This window comes from Hyla sarda, chromosome 4, assembly GCF_029499605.1.
Source record: "Hyla sarda isolate aHylSar1 chromosome 4, aHylSar1.hap1, whole genome shotgun sequence".
Classification (NCBI taxonomy): domain Eukaryota; kingdom Metazoa; phylum Chordata; class Amphibia; order Anura; family Hylidae; genus Hyla; species Hyla sarda.
In genome coordinates, this window is record NC_079192.1 from 158596257 (window position 1) to 158619098 (window position 22842).

At 43.0% G+C, this 22842-nt stretch overlaps 1 protein-coding gene and 1 pseudogene across 2 annotated transcripts in view; both read left to right on the top strand.

Annotated features, from left to right (window-relative positions):
• The window catches only part of ENTREP2 (endosomal transmembrane epsin interactor 2), an 848385-nt gene that overhangs the window by 683387 nt on the left and 142156 nt on the right, over positions 1 to 22842 (top strand). For both annotated transcript variants that reach the window (XM_056572508.1, XM_056572509.1), the window contains one exon: positions 17004 to 17111. In XM_056572508.1, coding sequence (XP_056428483.1) covers positions 17004 to 17111 — 108 coding nt within the window. The remainder of the gene's footprint in view (positions 1 to 17003; positions 17112 to 22842) is intronic.
• Positions 6570 to 6684, top strand: LOC130267843 (U2 spliceosomal RNA; annotated as a pseudogene).

The window sequence follows — 22842 nt, forward strand, 5'->3', positions numbered from 1 at the left end:
AAAACTAAAAATAACTGTAAAATTAATAACAACTATAAAATGCAATTTGAGCCTGTATATCAATATGTGGATCTTCTGATCTTGAGGAACAGCACAGTATAAAAGTTCATTCCACAACTCTTGTTTCAAAAGATCTTCAATAAAAAAGATAAAATGTATCCGCTAAAAATAATCAATTGATGCGGTAGTGCTGTATCCATCCAAACCTTGGCAACTAGATCTCACCAACACAGTGATACAATGTGGCACTTTGTGAGCAGTGAACAGTCACTCAGAATCACTCTTTAAGCATTTCTGCGTATGTCATACATCATAGAAGCCAGTTAGCAATATTTTTCATATAATGCTCACCACTCCTTCCTCGGTTTTTTCTTCATCGGTTTTTTCTTCAGCACGTTCCGCTGCTGAAGAAAAAACCGAGGAAGGTTTTGAAACGCGTCCAGCGATTTAGACATTGCGATATTGAGCCTGTCATTAAAGAACATTCTTCTGAGAGAATAATAATCATTTGCCAGATCTAAGGCATCCATCACAGTGAACTATCTTCCGAGCGCGCGACCTTTGCACGAGGAACGCCGCCGATTTACTCACTCTGCCTATCGCATGCAACAACCACTAGCGAGAAGCCAATCGGGCCATCTGCAACAAAGACTTGAGGTCTCCAGACCACCATCATTCTAAGTTGGTCAGACTAAGGGGCTCCGCTTGACAGCGCTGCAGTCCCCCAAACGGTGCCCACCACCAAGTGCCGCGATTATAGGAGTTGGCCAAGACTCCAGCAGCACGATCCCGGACAGAGGCAAGGCACCGGCCACAAGACGTCATACAGCCGGCCCCCACAATTATACTGAAGGGAGATCCGTGATATCTCGGAGTGGTGAGCATTATATGAAAAATATTGCTAACTGGCTTCTATGATGTATGACATACGCAGAAATGCTTAAAGAGTGATTCTGAGTGACTGTTCACTGCTCACAAAGTGCCACATTGTATCACTGTGTTGGTGAGATCTAGTTGCCAAGGTTTGGATGGATACAGCACTACCGCATCAATTGATTATTTTTAGCGGATACATTTTATCTTTTTTATTGAAGATCTTTTGAAACAAGAGTTGTGGAATGAACTTTTATACTGTGCTGTTCCTCAAGATCAGAAGATCCACATATTGATATACAGGCTCAAATTGCATTTTATAGTTGTTATTAATTTTACAGTTATTTTTAGTTTTTATATTGGGATTATCATATTTTATTTTGTATTATTTAATCAAGTAGGGAGGTACAAGGGCCCTGTACATCCCTATTTAGTTCTTTTTGTATTCTATATTAATAAATACCAATCAACTTAAACCAGATATCTTTGACCCTTGAGCCCCATTTATTTCTTCCAGATTTCTAAATTACTTCTATTAAAAAATCTTAATCCTTCCAGTACTTACTAGCTGCTGAATACTACAGTGGAAATTATTTTCTTTTTGAAACACAGAGCTGTCTGCTGACATCATGAGCACAGTGCTCTCTGTTGACATCTCTGTCCATTTTAGGAACTGTCCAGAGTTGGAGAAAAAAACCCATAGCAAACATATGCTGCTCTGGACAGTTCCTAAAATGGTCAGAGATGTCAGCAGAGAGCACTGTGCTCGTGAAAACCAAGGCATTTTTACTTCAATTTGCATAATCAAGGTAAAATATATAATCTTGGTACACTCATTAAAAAGGTATGTATCCTGCACAGATAGCAAGTTAGAGTCTGTACCATGCTCTAGAGCTGCACTCACTATTTAGCTGCTCATTGTGACTTCACGTGGCTCAGTTAAGCTTCCGGTTGCAGAAAATTTAGAAAATTTGCTATGTAGGACTGAGGAAAAGTTGGGTATTGACTCCTGGTTGCAGCTTCTCTAATTTATGTATGCCCTGAACCTGCTCCCCTTCTATGAAGCATACTCAGGAGCTGAGCATGTGTCATAGCGGGATGGTCTCAGCAGCTGATCCGTGGCTAATGCCGAACATCACCAATCGCGGTGATGATCGGCATTAAGCCTTTAGGTGCTGCGATAAAAAAATCGGTGAAGCTGATCTTGACCACCATGGTGAAACCACTGATCAGCTGAGAGGACGGCAGAAGAGCCCTTATCTGCCTCTTTGCGTCCGATCAGCACTCCAGGATCCAGGCTAGAGCAATAAAGCGCCTAAATCACTGATCAATGCTATGCTAATGTAAATTTTAAAAAAAAGTTAATAAATGTGAGTTAACCCATTCCCTATTAAAAGTTTTAATCACCCCCCTCCCCATTTTAAAAGAAAAAAATTATGTTAACAAAAATAAACATAAACATATGTGGTATCGCCTCGTGCGTAAATGTCCAAACGTTAATTAAACCGCATGGTCACATTGTATAACCTAACAAAAAATTATATATATATATATATATATATATATATATATATATATATATATAGCAATTAAGAAGACCCATCAAAACAAAAAAGGTACCGATAAAAACTTCAGATCACAGGGCAAAAAATGACCCTCATGCCACCCCATATACAGAAAAATATGAAAAGGTTATAGGGGCCAGAAAAGGACAATTTAAAAAATATTTAATTTTTTTTTGCTTTTGGTTTTGCTTATGTGTGACCTATTTCTCATACTATCACAGGGGGTTGATAAATTTGGCTCACATAAGCAAAAAACAATAAATCACTTTAGAATATCATTTATTAAGCAAAAAACAATAAATGACTTTGGAGCAACACTTTTTAACCCTTCCTCAAGTCGCAGCTGTGAAAAACAAAAATGTGTGCTATATAAATATATATATGTGTGTGTGTGTGTGTGTGTATTACATTTTTTTTACCACTTTTTTCCCCCTAAATGAACTAACCCATTTTTTGTTTGTTATTTCTTCTCATTTCAGATCCGTGTATGCAGAGTTTTTTTATTTTGTTTATTATTAATAAAATGGCTAGCATGGGCTTGTGGGGAGTGTTTTTTTTTTAAATAAAAGCTTCCTAAGCGTCTTGTGTTTTTTCTAAAATTTACTTTACAGGCTTAGTAGTGGAAGCTGTCTAAAAGATGGAATCCATTACTAAGCCAGGGCTCAGCGTTAGCCACAAAAACAGCTAGCGCTAACCCCCAATTATTACCCCAGTACCCACCACGACAAGGGTGCCAAGAAGAGCCAGTACCAACAGGCCCAGAGCTTCAAAAATGGCACTTGCCAACCATGGTAACGTCAGGCTGTTGTAGCTTATTTGGTATCTGACTGAGAATGAAAAAAAGGGGAACCCCAAGCGTTTTTTGTATAAATAATTAATATTGAAAAAAAAACGCATAGGGTTACCCCTATTTTTATTCTCAGCCAATACCAACTAAGCAGCAACAGCCTGATGTTACCAGGGAGGGTGCGGACCATTGTTACTTGCCCTCCCCAGCCTAAATTACACCAACCTGTTACCGCCTACGCCCAGGAGCGCCATTTTTGACACTCCGGGCCTGTTGGTATTGGCTCCTCCAGGTACCCCTGTGGTGGTGGGTACCGGGGTAATATTTGGGGGTTAGCGCTGTTTTTTTTGCCTAACGCTAAGCCCCGGCTTAGTAATGGATTCCATCTATAAGACAGCTTCTACTACTATGCCTGTAAAGTAAATGAAAAATAAAAAAAAACACATTTCAAAAACTTTTATTTCTAAAACACTCCCCCACAAGCCCTCGTCAACAATTTTTTTAACATTAAACAAAAAAACAAAAACGCTGGTCATTGGTGTAGTCCACCAAATCCGAAGTAGTCCACAGAATACACGGATCTGAAATGAGAAAAAAATAATTTAGCAAGTTTATTGTCACCCGCTCGCACATCTCCTATCGCCCACACCGCACAAATACAACTGCCAGCATGTCCTTACTGTAAAGGCATGCTGCAAGTTGTAGTCCTGCAATAGTTAGCAGGTGGGTGGTAGATGCGCTAGGGTGGGTGGTAGATGTGGGCAAGGAGCGTAGCTGTGCCAAAAGTCACACTTGCGACTTTTTAAAAATGCTGACAAAAGCAAGTTTGTAAGCCAGGTCTGACTTGGCTTACACTTGAGACTTTTTGAAGGGGGTTTGCTACTTTTTTTTGGCTTACGAGCGACTTTCGCAATTATAGATTCCCGACCACTGCAAACTGAAAAATGAAAATTGCTTAGGTAGGGCTGATTGGTATTTTTTGCTTACCCACAAAAGTTGCACAAAAAATTACTTAGGTGCATGTGCGACTTTTTGTGAGACTTTTGTAAGCAAAAAAACACCCTCTAAATCCCTTGATATATCTCCCCCATAATATAGCTTGAAGTAAGCCACAAGGTGCTTGAAGACAAATAGAAAGTGACAGTGCTCGAAGTTAAATGCATACTGGGTCTCAATAATTGTAAATACATGTATTTAAAAAATTGTATTTATAAAAAAAATCACAATAAACATAACTGTTAAAAATATATTGCTGTTATATATGTATATAAAGTCTTTGCCATAAATGTTGGCACCCCTGAAATGTTTCTAGAAAATGTATTTTCTCACAGAAAAGGATTGCATTAACACATGTTTTGCTATACACATGTTTATTCCCTTTGTGTGTTGGAACTAAACCAAAAAATGGGGGGGGTAAAATGTCACACCAAACTCCAAAAATTGGCTGGACAAAGTTATTGGCACCCTTTCAAAATCGTGGAAAAATAAGATTGTTTCAAGCACGGGCGTGGACGGAAGAGAAAATTTGATGAAAGGTGTCAATGCAGGATAGACCGGATGGTGGATAAGCAGCCCCAAACAAGTTCCAAAGATATTTAAGCTGTCCTGCAGGCTCAGGGATCATCAGTGTCAGCGCAAACTATCCGTCGACATTTAAATGAAATGAAACGCTATGGTGGTTTTTTTTTTTGTCGAAGATTTTGGGGTGAAATGATTGCTGTCAATACAAAGTAAAATTGGCGGCACAAAAAAGTGTTATTAGATAGTAATAAGTTTGTTACTAGATGAGTGTTATGTATTCACTATTGCTGGGGAAGTCTGCCTCGTAGTGAGCACACTGCCAGGCAGACAAAAGGCATTTTAATATAGTAAAAATAAAAATTAAAAGCAGGGAGGGGGTTAGGGATAGATTGGCAATGGGCAGGGACAGAAAAAAAAAATAGGATGGTGGGAGCTACCCTTTAAGTATAAAAGGTGTCCTATGAACTCTGACAGCTTAGGGCTCACACAATGTAGAGTGTTGTTAGGCCCATATATCTATCTAGCTATCCATCTATCAACATATGTGTATATCTCACATGACTGAGTACACCTATCACACTTTATATATTTGTAAATATTTTTACTATTTCATTATATCTTTTATTATATCTGGACATTTTGATTTATGCACTGGGCACTTAAGTACTACTCCTTCCTGGGCTTGTGCTATACTTTATATTTTAACATGAGTTAAATATGCACTTTACATTGCACAATACACTTTATATGGATAAGAAATTATGTAAATATATATTAGTTGAGATAATATCATGCTTTGTTTTTTGTTTTGGGGTGTCTTATCATGTATACGTTTTATGTACTGGGGCCTTTTTTATTCAGTTACTGTACCATCACATATAAAATATTTAATCCATACCAACATTTGGCCAATATTTCACCCCTTAGCCATTATCTATAGGAGTAATCCTACAATTAATACCCAGAATTACTCACCATTCTAGCTTCCGAGATCCTATTCATTGGCAGTGCCACACTGGGACCTGGCACTCTTCATCAGCAACAGGACCTAGAGTTGTGGCATCGGGAGCTGTAGAGGAGCCTTGGAGTGAGGAGAGTCAGTATATGAGTCTGGTCTGGGGTCTGGTTTGGCATATGCACAGATTAAATTAAAGCTGCAGTAAGGATGTGGGGCCCAAGTTTGGGGAACAGCCCAGACGCAGCCGCTATTTCTATCTGTCCGCCGGTAATTTCATATGAGAAATACTGGCCATGCAATTGCACCGAGGAGCAGCGCAGGAGGACTTCACCCGTCACTGTCGGGCCGCCCTCACAGAAAGCCCCAGAGGCGGCTCAAGCATAAGGCCACTAAGGCCTTGCTGTGCCCCAACCAACGCAACTTAAACAGTGCCCACTATGTCTGACCTGCCCCTCTGCTACTTTAAGAAAAGTGGCTGCTGGGGCTGGTCTTGTGCCATGCTCAGGCATGTTTAATCTGTCCTTGCCTGACCCTGACCCCGGCTGCTAACCGGAGAGGACTTCCAGTCCAAGAAGAGAGTCAATGACCCACAGGCTCTGCTTCTCCCTGCCTCAGACCTGCTGTGAATGTCAGGGCTTTGCATGGCTGCCAGGTCAGGTGAGTCCCTCCTCCACTACTCAGGTGTTAAGTGTCTGCTGGCCTGTAAGTAAATACATATACTGATGACTTTGTCCACTGCCCTAGCTGGAAAAGTCATCAGTATACCCTACTAGAGTACTACTACTCCACATGTATGTCATACCCCATAGTGATGTCACAGTTTAAGGCTAATATACAGTGATCTGACTGCAATCAGTGACATGCAATCGCTTCTCGGCCTTTTGGCTAAGATCAAGTGTATTATCTGTTCTTATCAGTTTTGGTCGAGACAACACCGATGAGTGCTGCATGGTAGGAAGCAGGTGTACCAGGGTGCTCCTGGGCTGGTTCTGAGGAATCAGATCAATGGCTGTCCCAATGTGACCTGTTTCCTCCGGATCTCGCCATGAGGCTGAGAGGGTCTGGAGCCGAGGTACTTCTGTGCCTCACGGAGTGGTGACCCCGTGGTGCCGAAACTCACTGGGAGTATTGGCTCACTGAGTGGAAGCACGGGCACCACGATCTCTTCACCTTGTGGCACTCAACTCTTGATTCACGGCCTTCTGGTTAGGATCAGAGAAATTTTTTTATATATCCGTCCGGATGTTCGAGCAGTATACCTGCGCACATTCACTTATTTATTTCTTTTTATCACTGTGTCACTTTTTGCGTGTTGTGTGTTCACAGGATTGTTAGGATGCGGTATCCCTTCTGGGTGTCCCTCCTAGCGGTCTTGGGGAGGTGTGTGTCGCCATCAGGTTCCTCACCTCCCTGCAAAAACCCTGGGTACTCCTGCATGGGCAGGGTACCGACCATTTACGGCTCTGCAGGCAGATACCTTGGCTAACACCAAGGGGGATGCCAGGAGCATTTGTGGTCCCTTAGTAGCTTCAGCGAAAAGGGACATCTGGAACCTGGAACCTTGCAGGTACCTTTTGGTCCGAAGGCGAAGGGAAAGGTTTGTTGGGGGGCCTCTCTCCTGTCGGAGAAGGGCTTGCGATAGACCACATCCTTTGTGCATGTTTTTTTATTGTAACATGTTTGCACTTTTTCTTGTACCTTGGGTGATTCGAAAGAACGTTCCTCGGCTCTTAGATAGAAAAAAATAAAAACTGTAACTTCACTGTGCATATATTAACACTGTGCACATTAATTCTCTACTGTGACATCACTGTGCATTTTAACCCTGTACTGTAAGTCACAATACAAGGTTGATATGGACAGTAACATCATGGTACAGGGTTAATACTCTATATGCACAGTGATTTCACAGTACAGGGTTAAAAAACTGTGATATTACAGTACAGGGTTAATAAACAGTTGTTACGCCTAGCGCTCCGGGTCCCCGCTCCTCCCCGGAGCGCTCACGGCGTCTCTCTCCCCGCAGCGCCCCAGTCGGTCCCGCTGACCGGGAGCGCTGCACTGTCATGGCCGTCGGGGATGCGATTCGCACAGCGGGACGCGCCCGCTCGCGAATCGCATCCCAGGTCACTTACCCGTCCCGGTCCCCTGCTGTCATGTGCTGGCGCGCGCGGCTCCGCTCTCTAGGGCGCGCGCGCGCCAGCTCTCTGAGACTTAAAGGGCCAGTGCACCAATGATTGGTGCCTGGCCCAATTAGCCTGATTAGCTTCCACCTGCTCCCTGGCTATATCTGATCACTTCCCCTGCACTCCCTTGCCGGATCTTGTTGCCTTGTGCCAGTGAAAGCGTTTAGTGTGTCCAAAGCCTGTGTTACCTGAACTTCTGCTATCCATCTTGACTACGAACCTTGCCGCCTGCCCCGACCTTCTGCTACGTCTGACCTTGCCTCTGCCTAGTCCTTCTGTCCCACGCCTTCTCAGCAGTCAGCGAGGTTGAGCCGTTGCTAGTGGATACGACCTGGTTGCTACTGCCGCAGCAAGACCATCCCGCTTTGCGGCGGGCTCTGGTGAACACCAGTAGCCTCTTAGAACCGGTCCACTAGCACGGTCCACGCCAATCCCTCGTTGACACAGAGGATCCACTACCTGTGAGCCGAATCGTGACAGTATATCCGGCAATGGATCCCGCTGAGGTGCCGCTGCCAAGTCTCGCTGACCTTCCCACGGTGGTCGCTCAGCAATCGCAGCAGATTGCCCAACAAGGACAGCAGCTGTCGCAGTTGACCGCCATGTTACAGCAACTTCTGCCTCTGCTACAGCAGCAACCATCTCCTCCGCCAGCTCCTGCACCTCCTCCGCAGCGAGTGGCCGCTCCTAGCCTCCGCTTGTCCCTGCCGGACAAATTTGATGGGGACTCTAAACTCTGCCGTGGATTTTGGTCTCAGTGTTCCCTGCATATGGAGATGTTGTCGGACTTGTTTCCTACAGAACGGTCTAAGGTGGCGTTCGTAGTAAGCCTTCTTTCAGGAAAGGCCTTGTCTTGGGCCACACCGCTCTGGGACCGCAATGATCCTGCCACAGCCACAGTCCAGTCCTTCTTCGCTGAAGTCCGTAGTGTCTTCGAGGAGCCAGCCCGAGCTTCTTCTGCCGAGACTGCCCTGTTGAACCTGGTCCAGGGTAATTCTTCAGTGGGCGAGTACGCCATCCAATTTCGTACTCTTGCTTCCGAGTTATCATGGAATAACGAGGCTCTCTGCGCGACCTTTAAAAAAGGCCTATCCAGTCGCATCAAGGATGTGCTGGCCGCACGAGAGATTCCTGCCAACCTGCAAGAACTCATCCATTTGTCCACCCGCATTGACATGCGTTTTTCTGAGCGACACCAAGAGCTCCGCCAGGAAAAAGACTTAGATCTCTGGGCACCTCTCCCACAGTATCCGTTGCAATCTACGCCTGGGCCTCCCGCCGAGGAGGCCATGCAAGTGGATCGGTCTCGCCTGACCCAGGAAGAGAGGAATCGCCGTAGGGAAGAAAATCTCTGTCTTTACTGTGCCAGTACCGAGCATTTCTTGGTGGATTGCCCTATCCGTCCTCCACGTCTGGGAAACGCACGCACGCACCCAGCTCACGTGGGTGTGGCATCTCTTGGTTCTAAGTCTGCTTCTCCACGTCTCACTGTGCCCGTGCGGATTTCTCCTTCAGCCAACTCCTCCCTCTCAGCCGTGGCCTGCTTGGACTCTGGTGCCTCTGGGAATTTTATTTTGGAGTCGTTTGTGAATAAATTCAGCATCCCGGTGACCCGTCTCGTCAAGCCGCTCTACATTTCCGCGGTCAACGGAGTCAGATTGGATTGCACCGTGCGTTACCGCACAGAACCCCTCCTGATGTCTATTGGACCCCACCACGAGAGGATTGAGTTATTCGTCCTTCCCAACTGTACCTCTGAGGTCCTCCTCGGTCTGCCATGGCTCCGGCTTCATTCTCCCACCCTTGTTTGGACCACCGGGGAGATCAAGAACTGGGACTCTGCCTGCCATAGGAAGTGCCTCTCCCCCCCTCCCAGTCCCGTCAGGCAAGCCTCAGTGCCTCCTCATGGCCCCCGTCCTGGTGTCACACTGCCCCGTGCCAGGCTTCGCCCTCTGCCCTCCCTCCCCATTCCCACTCCTGCTGTGCTGCCTGCCGTTGAGGAAACCCTCCATTCTTTCCCGGTGTCCTCATCCCAGGGGAGGCAGTTACCGGACAAAGAAAAGGGGAGACCTAAGGGGGGGGGGGTCCCCGCTCCTCCCCGGAGCGCTCACGGCGTCTCTCTCCCCGCAGCGCCCCGGTCGGTCCCGCTGACCGGGAGCGCTGCACTGTCATGGCAGTCGGGGATGCGATTCGCACAGCGGGACGCGCCCGCTCGCGAATCGCATCCCAGGTCACTTACCCGTCCCGGTCCCCTGCTGTCATGTGCTGGCGCGCGCGGCTCCGCTCTCTAGGGCGCGCGCGCGCCAGCTCTCTGAGACTTAAAGGGCCAGTGCACCAATGATTGGTGCCTGGCCCAATTAGCCTGATTAGCTTCCACCTGCTCCCTGGCTATATCTGATCACTTCCCCTGCACTCCCTTGCCGGATCTTGTTGCCTTGTGCCAGTGAAAGCGTTTAGTGTGTCCAAAGCCTGTGTTACCTGAACTTCTGCTATCCATCTTGACTACGAACCTTGCCGCCTGCCCCGACCTTCTGCTACGTCTGACCTTGCCTCTGCCTAGTCCTTCTGTCCCACGCCTTCTCAGCAGTCAGCGAGGTTGAGCCGTTGCTAGTGGATACGACCTGGTTGCTACTGCCGCAGCAAGACCATCCCGCTTTGCGGCGGGCTCTGGTGAACACCAGTAGCCTCTTAGAACCGGTCCACTAGCACGGTCCACGCCAATCCCTCGTTGACACAGAGGATCCACTACCTGTGAGCCGAATCGTGACAACAGTGATGTCACAGTATAGGGTTAACATACAGTGATGTCACATCACTGTATATTTACCCTGTACTGTGACATCATTGTGTACATTAACCCTGTACTGTGAATCTGGTGATGTAATTTTACAGGGTTAATATACAAAGTGATGGCACATTACAGGGTTAATATACAGTGATGTGACATCACTGTATATTAACCCTGTACTGTGACATCACTGTTTAATAACCCTGTACTTTGACATCATTGTGTATATTAACCCTGTACTGTGACATCACTATTTATTAACCCTGTACTGTTACATCACTTTTTTTTAACCCTGTACTGTGAAATCACTGTGCATATACAATATTAACCCTGTACCATGATGTTACTGTCCATATCAACCTTGTATTGTGACTTACAGTGCAGGGTTAAAATGCATAGTGATGTCACAGTAGAGCATTAATATACACAGTACAGGGTTATTATATGCTCAGTGAAGTCACAGTACAGGGACTATATACCCAGTGATGCCACAGTGCAAGGACAATACACCCAGTGACGCCACAGTACAGACATAATACACAGTGATGTCACAGTGCAGGAATAATACACACAGTGACGTCATAGTACAGGGACAATACACATAGTGATGTCACAGTACAGGGACAATACACCCAGTGACGCCACAGTGCAGGGACAATACACTTAGTGATGCCACAGTGCAGGGAAAATACACTAGTGACGCCACAGTACACAGACAATACACATAGCGATGGCACAGTGAAGCTAAAATACACTAGTGACGCCACAGTACACAGACAATACACATAGCGACGGCACAGTGCAGGGAAAATACACGTAGTGACACCACAGTACAGAGATAATATACACAGTGATGTCACAGTACAGTGATATGCACATGGTGATGTGTCACAGTATATAGGGCAATACACATGGGGAGTTTGTAAAGTGGTGGGGATGGAGGTAATATGTATGGTGATAATATTTCTCCCTGTATAAGGAGATTATTGGTAATATTGTCTCATTATAAAGGATTTGGTCAGTAAGTGTATGATGGTACATTTATATTCCTCCTTGCATACTGATTTTATTAGTAATGTTGCTCTCGGTATACTGGACAAAATTTGCCGTTGGGCTCATAGGACACTAGTAACGCCCCTAATTTTATACCTGTGCTGCCGCTGCTTAAGTTTGGTGCTGCGGCAAGAGTGCGACCATCTCACAGTTGATTGACTCACCAAGTCTGCAGAAAATTATGTGGGGCCTCATGTTTACATTTCACCTAAGGCCTCACAAAGTCTAGAGCCGCCTCTGGAAAGCCTGCCGGCACCAACAGACTGCTGCAAGAGAAGTTACATGCAGTGAGGTACAGGCAGCTCCCTAGATCTCCAGCGGGTAAATGAAGGAAGGGCCCCTGTGCCATTTCTATCCTCCCCTGATCCCCCTGTGCAATTTTAATTGACCCCCACCCCCCCTCCATTAAAATGGAACAGGAGGATCAGGGGAGGATAGAAATGCCACATGGGCCCTGTGTAATTTCAATCCCCGCCCCCACTGATCCCTCCATGCCATTTCAATCCCCTCCCCTCATCCCCACTCTTACCCGGGGTCCCCATGAGTTGTCAATCCACCCCTGCTCCCTGCTGTGGGCCTTACTGCCAGACTTCAGAGGCTGAAGGGTAAATTTGCCTTTGCTGGGCTGGTACATGGCACGACGTGTCTGGAGATGGGCAGAGCTTCCTGGGATGTCACTCATATATAATTGATTATGATAATTAGCATGGCCGGTATTTTTTTCCAAGAAAGGTGTCAACCCTAACAGCAGTCTGTTGGTACATATCTTTTTGAGGAGAAACTATTATGAGAATCTTTTATTTTCAAGCTAAATAACTCGAATTCCAAACCTTCATTCTAACTTTGCTTTGATGTAAAAAATCCATATGCAGTGTATGTATGTTTGTTATGTATGTGTGTGTGTATATATATATATATATATATATATATATATATATATATATGCCTCGCTTAATTCAGAAAAGATGCAGAGATGATGACAAGTTGTTTTGTTAGAATGCTGTGCACTGATTAGCATCGCCATAGTAACCATAAACATAATACTTCTGGCTGATTAACATGATCTTTCACAGTAATTATGTCGCTTTATTCATACCTTAAAAGTGAAATGCTAATTGTTTTATTTTGTATGACTGCGCTCTAACCTTTCACTGCAGGAAAGGCAGGTGTGCCCTACTTCTGTATGAGAACGAGCTCTCTCGCCTACGATCAGCAGTCAGGAATTCTCTTGTTTATACAGATTTGCCAAGTAATATGGCAGGATCTTCTAGAAATGCTGGCGCAATGCTTCAAAGTTACAAACCTATGTGGAGTTAAAGCTTATGGCTAGCCAAGAAAAAATAAAAAATTTATATATATATATATATATATATATATATATATATATACACATATATAGAGAGAGGAGAAGGAGAAGCGCCGTGAACCAGGATTCCGGATCCGTTTGGGTGCTCAGCTCCGGGAGCAGACCTACCCCCAATGTAATATCCAAAGCGAAGTTGAAGCAGCACTCCAATGTTACACAAAAAATGTGGTTTATTCACTCATCTGTATACAGCAACGTTTCGGCTTATCAATAAAGCCTGAGAAAGCTTGAGAAAGGCTTTATTGATAAGCCAAAACAGCGCTGTATACAGATGAGTGAATAAACCACTTTTTTTGTGTGACATTGGAGTGCCGCTTCTACTTCGCTTTGTATATATATATATATATATATATATATATATATATATATATATATTATTATTATTATTATTTTCTCTTACTTCCTCATGTGAAATAGCTATCTGGCCTTTTTGTTGTAATTCCATTATTTATGCTCCACAAGGAGAAGCAATTTCCTGTCAGCCATTTTTGGACTAAGTTCAGAGACAGGGGAGTAAAGTTGGTAAAATCAGATACCAAATGCATATATGTAAATTAGAACAAATGTACTCTGATTTACTCGCTTCCTAGTTTGCTTTCTAAACTGTGGCTGTAATGTGGTCATGCAAGAGGGCACAACCTTTCCCATAATCCCCTTTCCTTACTGCACAGTTGAGAATACCTGTACTTTTGGGACAGACCAGGAGATTTTAGTTTATCTAAGCATGTGCAACTTTCTTAGTGGGTGCCATAAGGTGGTCATAACCAAGAGCAGCAGATTATGAAACCAGTGCAGGCACATAGGGGATTCTTAAGTACACAGTGAATTCGAAAAGACTTGAGACCCTTTTAATTTTTTTTTTATTTTTTTTTCACATTTTGATAAATTGAGGCTTTGGGCTAAAATAAAAAAATAAAAAACATTTTCCCCATCAATCTGCACTCAGTACCCCATAATGAGAATGTCAATGAGAAATGTATTTAAAAAAAATATTAAAAGTGTATTTAAAAAATGTAGTAAAAACTGGACCCCAAGCTCTGGCTCCTCCCATTTCTCTTGGTCATCTCTGAGATGTTTCTACAACTTGATTGGAGTCACCTGTGGTAAATCCAGTTGATTGGACATATATAGGGTCTCACAGCTGACAATACATATCAGAGCAAAAACCAGGCGATGAGAAGGAAAAAACTGCCTGTAAAACTCAGAGACAGGATTGTAGGAAGGCACAGATCTGGAGAAGGGTACGAAAACATTTCTTCTGCACTAAAAAAATTACAAAAGAACAGTGACTCCAAAATCAGTTCCTCCTGGCTGATAGCTAATTCAACCACTCCTAGACTCGGATGTAGCCTTCCCTGGTGATAAGTTTAGCACACCCATCGTTTAGCACACCCATCCCGATTGGCTGCCTCTCAATCTGATGTCTCTCGCAATCCTGGCATACTCTTTGTCATCTCCGCAAGCAAACACTGCACTGGACAAATCCCACTCCTTTCACTCCTGTCAATTCCGTAGCTATACTACAAACACATTTCTTGGTCAGCTCTCCTTTGACCTTGCTTGACAATATCTAGATGACAACTCTTTTCTAATTTGTCTCCCATGAGCTCTCTGGGCGCTAGTCACTAAGTTACATATCCACAGGTTTCCCACATAATACTTTTCTAGACTTCCAATCTGCTGACTTTTCGATGGTAAACCATTTCTTTTTAGCCCTACAGCCTCCTCACAATTGGCAAGTCCTCCACAGTCTACAGCTATTCAATTCCCCCAGATGCACAAGCCCACTCTAGACTCTGATGGACAGGCTACAAACCTAACAGTTTTCCCAACACAACAGAAGGAATACTGTATGTGACACACAAAGGGCTGGATTATCATTGGAGCTTTTGGAGCTTATTCTCCAGGCCCCACACTGCCAGGAAAGAAAGGGGGCCCCTGCATCATGCAGGTCCTGGTCGTCAGTCACTTAAAAACAGGGATCTCCACACAGAACATAATGACAGTGATTGCCCGATCAGGACCTGCTTTGTACCTTCTGAATGCTGGAGGGGATGATTTCTTTGAGGATCTGTGGTGATGTCACGATCATGTGACTTGGGGGCGGAGCTAAAGTTCCCAGCATGCTAGAGGCAGTTCCTAGCATGCTAGAGGCACCCTGGTTTGAAGACACTAATATACAGTATATACATCTGAGCTCCAGAGCAGCACTCACTATTCTGCTGGTGGGGTCACTGTGTACATCAGTGTTTCCTGACCGGGTGCCTCCAGGTGTTGCACAACTACAACTCCCAGCATGCCTGGACAGCCAAAGGCTGATTAGGCAGGCTGGGAGTTGTAGTTTTGCAACATCTGGAGGTTGGTGAGGTCACTGTGTACAATCATTACATTACTTATACTGTGCTGATCCTGAGTTATATCATGTATTATACTCCAGAGCTGTACTCCCTATTCTACTCAGATATGTAATTTATATTAGGCATGTGTTATAATATGCCAGTTTTACATTACCCTTTACTTGGAAAGTCAGAATACTAATTCCAAAGGGTCATATACTTCTTCTTGTCTGATTTTTAAAGGGTATTCGGGTGTTCAAAAGTGATTATTATATTGCTGAGGCTGGTGGAAAAAAATACTCACCTACCCCCATTCCCTCACAGCTCCTTTTTGGCTTCTTCTGATCCTCCAGTGTTTGTCTCTTCTGCCTGCTTCCGAGATGAGATGTTGGAGCAGGACCTGTCCACTCAACCAATTACTAGCTGCAGTGGTGTTCTATCTTGGCTAATGATTGACTGAGCAGGCAGGTCATGCTCCGACCTCTTGTCTGGGAAGCAGGTAGAAGAGACGGTGACTGGAAGGAGCCAAATGGGAGTTGCAGCAGGAGCTGTGGAGGATGTTAAAGAGAAAGGAGTTTAAATCCAGGTGTCATGTCTTGGGTAGGGACAGTGCAGCCTTGACGTTAGCTCAAAACCACTGTCCCTACCTACTTGGACGATCATCACTAAACGACTGTCTCCAACTGGATGACGGTAGCAATGCTAAACAGGGTGCAGGGGCTCCAAGAATATTGAAACTGTCCAAGTTAGCAATAGTCTGGCAAAAAGGTACCAATACAGCCAATAAGGGGTTAAACAGGAATATACAAATATACAAATATAAGAGTCAGAAACCTAGAGGGCAGCAAAAATACAGAACATAAGACAAAGGGATAGTCAGGTCACAGGCAGGGGTCAGGTAAAACAGATCATGTAAACAGAAGATACCGTTATGAAGGCTAATGCAGGGAAAAGACCATTCACACAGGCAAGGTGTAACATACTGACTGAAGTATGTAAAACCCATCTGAGAAGTGCGTGGACGCAGAGGCCAGGATGTAATTGACTTGTCATCCACGACCCTGATTGGCACATTGGCCCCGGGCATCATCATGGCCAGGATCTTCAAGTATAGGGTCTCTAAGCTATGGTAAATGTCATTAATTCAATTTATGGAATAACTGAAGTCTTGTTTAAAACTCTTAAATTTGTGGGTCATTCACATGGCAGCCATATAAATACCATTTTATTACTATTGTCTTTATTGAGAAGAAATTCTCTGCGGTTTGGCAACCACCATTGATTTCCCAATAGAGAGTCAGTATCCCAGTAAAGCTAAATTCGCAGAGAAACAATAAAAACATGCTTTGATGTTGGTTAGTGCAGAATTATGATGTATTAGTGTCCTGGTAGAGTTCAGTGGTAATGGGTTAAGATCTGAATAAGAGAATAAGAGTGCAAACTAATTAATCCCGCACAGGATAGATAGCAAGTGACAGGCGCTATTATCAAACCAATTAAATATGTTTGCAGTCCTGTCACATGCATTTGTAAGATAAAACCTGATGGTTTTCTTTGCATCTTTTTACAGGACCTGTTGTTCAGTGTGTGTGCTTTGAATATCATCTCTACAATTGTCTGTGCCTTGGCTACAGCAATGTGCTGCATGCAGATGGTTTCTGCTGATGTTCTACAGCTGGTGAGTAACATAAAATGAATACAGGGCCATTGGTTTTGTTAATGATTTATCAAATCCTTGTCTTCATAACCAATATGGCTCAATATGATATCATGTCTGATGTGTACAGTCAAATGCAAACATTATAGTATACAATGACATACCCAAAGATGTAGTTTCTTCATATGAGGTGAAGATTTAGTGTAGCATTCTATCCCTGCTTACACTTACTCACACACACTGTAATGGGCAATGGGTGTGGACTTGCTTTGAGCCATGCATGGGAACAGAGTCTAAGTACTCTCAAGATATTTACCCTTTATTCTGTTCTTGTATATGGAAGCTGAATTTATTCTACTAGAGGGTACCAGGTTGCTCCACAAGTATATTCCTGGTGTGGATAGTGGCTGGCCCAGGAAACCAGATTGTTATGTGGCGCCAGGGGGTCAGCCAAGAAAAGCGTAGTCAGCAGCCCAGGTCAAATACAGGAGAGTCAGTAGTGTATCCAAGATCAGGCCGAGGCAGAGTCAGTAATAGACAAAAAGGTCAAGGCAGGCGGCACATGCTCTGGTTCACCAATCCAGATTGGCAACACAGGTTGTGTGATACAGGAGGGATCAGGCAAAGACAGGAACCTAATCACCTACAAAAAATGGAGCTACTCACAGAAATAGATACAAACACAGACATACATTTTATTATAACAAAGTGGCATACAATAAAAACATTTTTAATAGGGAAGGAATCGACAAGAAAAAGGCGAAGGCGGCAAACTGGGGGCAAGATTTACAAAAAATAAAAAAAAATTATATAAAAGACATAATAAAAGGCAGCATGAGTTATGAATTTCTTTTAGAAATTGTGTTTCCATTGCACTCCCCTACCTCATCAGTTATTCCACCCCCGGCCCCCTTCTGTGACACACAGGCACCGCTGTCTAGCTACAGTGGGGTGTAGTGAGGAGCAGAGCACCCCCCCCCCCCCCACACACTCTGGGCTCTTACGTCATGAAAGGGGGCGGGACAGGGTAGAATATTGATGAAGCAGGGGAGCCCAGCGAGTCGGCTCCCTTCCTCCATATCACGTTGGAAATGTTATTACTAAAGAACCTATACAGATAAGTTACAACTCTTTTTACAACTATTTACCCGCACTATAACCCAGTACATTGGGGGAGATTATCAAAACCTGTCCAGTGGAATAGTTACTGAGTTGCCCATAGCAACCAATCAGATTGCTTATTTCTTATTTCCATGGGCAACTTAGCAACTTTTCCTTTGGACAGGTTTTGATAAATCTCCTGCTGGGTTTAGTGTGGGTGAAATAACTGTCAGTTTCTCTTTAACTACAAAAGTCACTTTATGTTAGATTACCTTTTAACCCTTAAAGACAATGGACGTAAACATATGTCATGGTGCGGTGATATTTGATACTTGATACTCATGTGCAGCAGGTCCCGGCTGCTATCAGCAGCCAGGGACCCGCCATTAACGCCTCAGATGCTTTGATCAATACGATAACTGTATCTGCAGCAGTGCAGTGCTTTAAATGAATGATCAGATCACCCGCAGTGTTGCCACGGGAATACATTCATCCACCATGGGGGCTGGAGGTCCCCTCACCTGCCTCTTGCCATCTCCAGGGGTCTTCTTTTCTGAGATTGATCTGACCAGAAGATAGCTGATAACACTGATCAGTGCTATGCCGTATGCATAGCACTGAACAGTATTAGCAATCAAATGATTGTTATAAATAGTCCTATTTAGGTGTAAAAAAAAAATAAAGTATATAAAAAAGTGTTTTTAAAGTGTATAAAAAAAGGAAAAAAAATTAGAAAAATAGCCTCCCAATAAAAATGTAAGTCATCCGTTTTTCCCATTTTACCCCCAAAAAAGCATAACAAAAAAAATAAACAAACATATTTGGTATTGTCATGTGCATAAAAGTCTGAACTATCAAGATATTTTGTTAATTATCCTGTACGGTGAACAGCGCAAACTTAAAAAAAAAAAGTCTTAATTCAATTTTTTTTTTTTTTTTTTTTTTAGAAAAATCTTTTTTAATAATTAATGGATTAATTGGAAATAAAGACTCAGGGTAGGGATGCTTACATATTAAAGCATTTAAATATTTTGTTTTTTATTCTCTCTGCATTTTGAAAATTAGCAATACAATTTAAGAAAAACAAAACGTAAAAAGTATTACTTACTGGTTCTAAGTGGCAGAAGTAAGGGAGAACAATAAAGGGAAAATGAAATCTTGGTTACTGCTTTGCATGTTCTTCCGAGCTAATTGCTTCCTTTAAATTGTATAAGGAGGCAGCAGTTGGTTGATGTGTGCTCGGATGCATTGCTCTTCCTTCTGCCCATGATAATTTTAAGCATCCAGAGACCACTTTGGATGGCAAAAGAACCATTTACATATGTGATGTTTGTTTAGTCTCTTGCTTAAGAATTCTTATTGTCCAGCATCTGCCTTTATCGTCTTCACAGTTATTGTAATTCTTTCCTAATCCCCAAGTACAGTTTAACGGAATCCAAATGAGGGCTTCTCTTCTTGGTTGCAGGCGATTTTTCTTATTCCAGTGCATGTTGCCTTCCCAGAGGGCCCTGTGTTCAACAGTCGTCACATCTGCTCGGAGGCCACATAGCACACACTGCTGATTTTTAAAGCAGATGTAAAGAATGATTTTTGAAGAAGATATTTTCTGTCTTTGTGTAATTTAACATTTATTAGAATATTTCTCTTTACAAATACACGTGTTAAAGTAATAGAATAGTGAGCAAAACTCAGAGACCACCCTTGTTTAACTAATTTCACTTTAGCTCGATTGATCAAATCGTCTGTGATAAATGAGAAAAATATTTACCTTAAAATCAGACACATGACTTTCTAAGAGAAAGACTTAGGCTGGGTGCTCATGCTGTAGTTAAAGGGGTATTCCAGGAATTTTTTTTATTTGACTATGCTACAGGGGTTGTAATGTTAGTGTAGTTCATAATATAGTGTCTGTAACTGTGTGTGATGGTTTTCTCACAATTCTTCTGTGATTTTCACCCCAATATTTATTTTTAACAGCATCCAAAATGACTGTTGTCTTAGATTTTTCCGAGGCTGCAATGCGGCCAAGACCTGACTCACTAGTCAGCTGACGACAGGGAGCCTGTCTGCTTCAATGGGTGGAGCGATCGCTTGGTGGGAGAGAGATCAATCTGCCAATAATGCAAAAGATGTAGGCACCCTAATTGAAAACCACAGATCTTTTGAATGGATGCTGCTCATTTATGTTTCAATGAGTGGGGTGGCTGATGTGTGGGAGGGAGGAAAATGGAATTATGGGATTTGTAGTCAAAAAAGAAAAGTCAAATAGGAAATACTAATTCACAAAAAGCTAGCCACAGTATTATGGTAATCTCACAACATAACCTTTGGATTAGTTATGGGCCTTTTTGGGGATTTTGCTTGGGTGCATTTATTTGTGTTAATTAAGGATTCTGTGGTAACTGGCAGCAAGACATAGACAGTGGATCCATTAAAGATTACAAGTGACCTTTCCTGATCTGTTTGATTTAGTAAATACTTGTATTTCCTAGAAAATGCCAATTATTATAATTATTTATTAATATAGTTAGTGCCCCATGGTGCTGTACATATGAGTAAATGACAGAATAATATAGAGGGAGAGAGGGCCCTAAATGCAGTAGCTTACCAGCTTCAAATTCTGGAACATATTTTCCTATACATCTGTATTGTATGATTCCTTCATAAGAAATGCACTAAATTGCCAAGAAAGAATAATGGTAATGGAAAACACTGAGCTATAAGAAAAGAATTCCCAGCATTGATACTTTAAGGTATTTACTAAAATAGCAACTCCAGAGAATTCAAAGGTTCTCTAAATCCTGTAAATTGTGACTAGTGTTGAGCGGCATAGGCCATATTCGAATTCGCGATATTTCGCGAATATATGGATGAATATTCGTCATATATTCGCTAAATTTGCATATTCGTAATATTCACATTTTATTTTCGCATATGCGAAAATTTGCGTATGCGAAAATTAGCATACGTGAAAACTGGCATATACAAAAATTAGCATAAGCAAAAATTTGCACATGCGAAAATTTGCACGCCAGTATCACACAGCAGTATTAGAGCCTTCTTACACCACACAAGCTGGAAGCAGAGAGGGATGATCACTGTGATGTGTACTGTGAAAAAAAATACAGAAAAAAAAAATAATATTCGTAATTACGAATATATAGTGCTATATTCGCGAATATTCGCAAATTCGTGAATATGCGATATTCACGAATAAAATTCACATTGCGAATATTCGCGAGCAACACTAATTGTGACATAGATGGATTAGGTAGATAATAGGCCATGGGTTGATTCCTAAACCTGCTCCTTCCCTCTTCCCCACTGCTGTCCTGCCACAATTCTGCAGCCTGGAACATCGAGGCCCTACAAGTCAAGCGTGCCGTAGGAGTTAATCAATTACACAGTAATCGAGTAAAGGATAATTACAGTGGAACAACAAGTTCTAACCCAACCTAGTAATAGATTATTACCCTCTATGATATCACAGCATAATATAGAAACTAATGAACTTAGACAGGCTGTGTTCCTCTTTAGGGTGTTTCTAGGAGGTCAGACTCTCTGCAGTTTGACAAGGGGAGGTGGAGGTCCTAAAAGAGGGAGACTGTCTGTCCTGCATTCCACAAAGGCTGAATGATGGGGATTCTGTCCTATTTACACTTTGTGAAGCTATGTTAGCGTCCCAATTACAATCTTGTTATCAGGGGCATAGCTATGGAGGTAGCAGAGGTAGCAGGGCCCCAAAGCACATCTGCACCAATAGAGACCAGTTATATACAGTCTTAGCTGTAAATGTTGGCACCCCTGAAATTTTTCAAGAAAAGAAAGTATTTCTCACAGAAAAGGATTGCAGTAACACATGTTTTGCTATACACCTGTGTATTGGAACTAAACCAAAAAAGTAATGCAAATTGGACATAATGTCACACCAAACTCCAAAAATGGGCTGGACAAAATTATTGGCACCCTTTCAAAATTGTGGAAAAATAAGATTCTTTCAAGCATGTGATGTTCCTTTAAACTCACATGCGGCAAGTAACAGGTGCGGGCAATATAAAAATCACAGCTGAAAGCAGATAAAAAGGAGAGAAGTTCACTTAGTCTTTGCATTGTGTGTCTGTGTGTTCTACACTGAGCATAGACAGCAGAAAGAGGAGAAGAGAACTGTCTGATGACTTGAGAACCAAAATTGTGTGGAAAAGTATCAACAATCTCAAGGTTACAAGTCCATCTCAAGAGATCTAGATTTGCCTTTATCCACAGTGTGCAACATTATCAAGAAGTTTGCAACCCATGGCACTGTAGCTAATCTCCCTGGGTGTGGATGGAAGAGAAAAATTGATGAAAGGTGTCAACGTAGGATAGTCCGGATGGTGGATAAGCAGCCCCAAACAAGTTCCAAAGATATTCAAGCAGTACTGCAGGCTCAGGGAGCATCAGTGTCAGCGCAAACTATCCGTCAACATTTAAATTAAATGAAACTCTGTGGCAGGAGACCCAGGAGGACCCCACTGCTGACACAAAGACATAAAAAAGCAAGACTACTTTTGCAAAAATGAACTTGAGTAATCCAAAATCCTTCTGGGAAAACGTCTTGTGGACAGATGAGACCAGGATATTTTGGTAAAGCGCATCATTCTACTGTTTACCA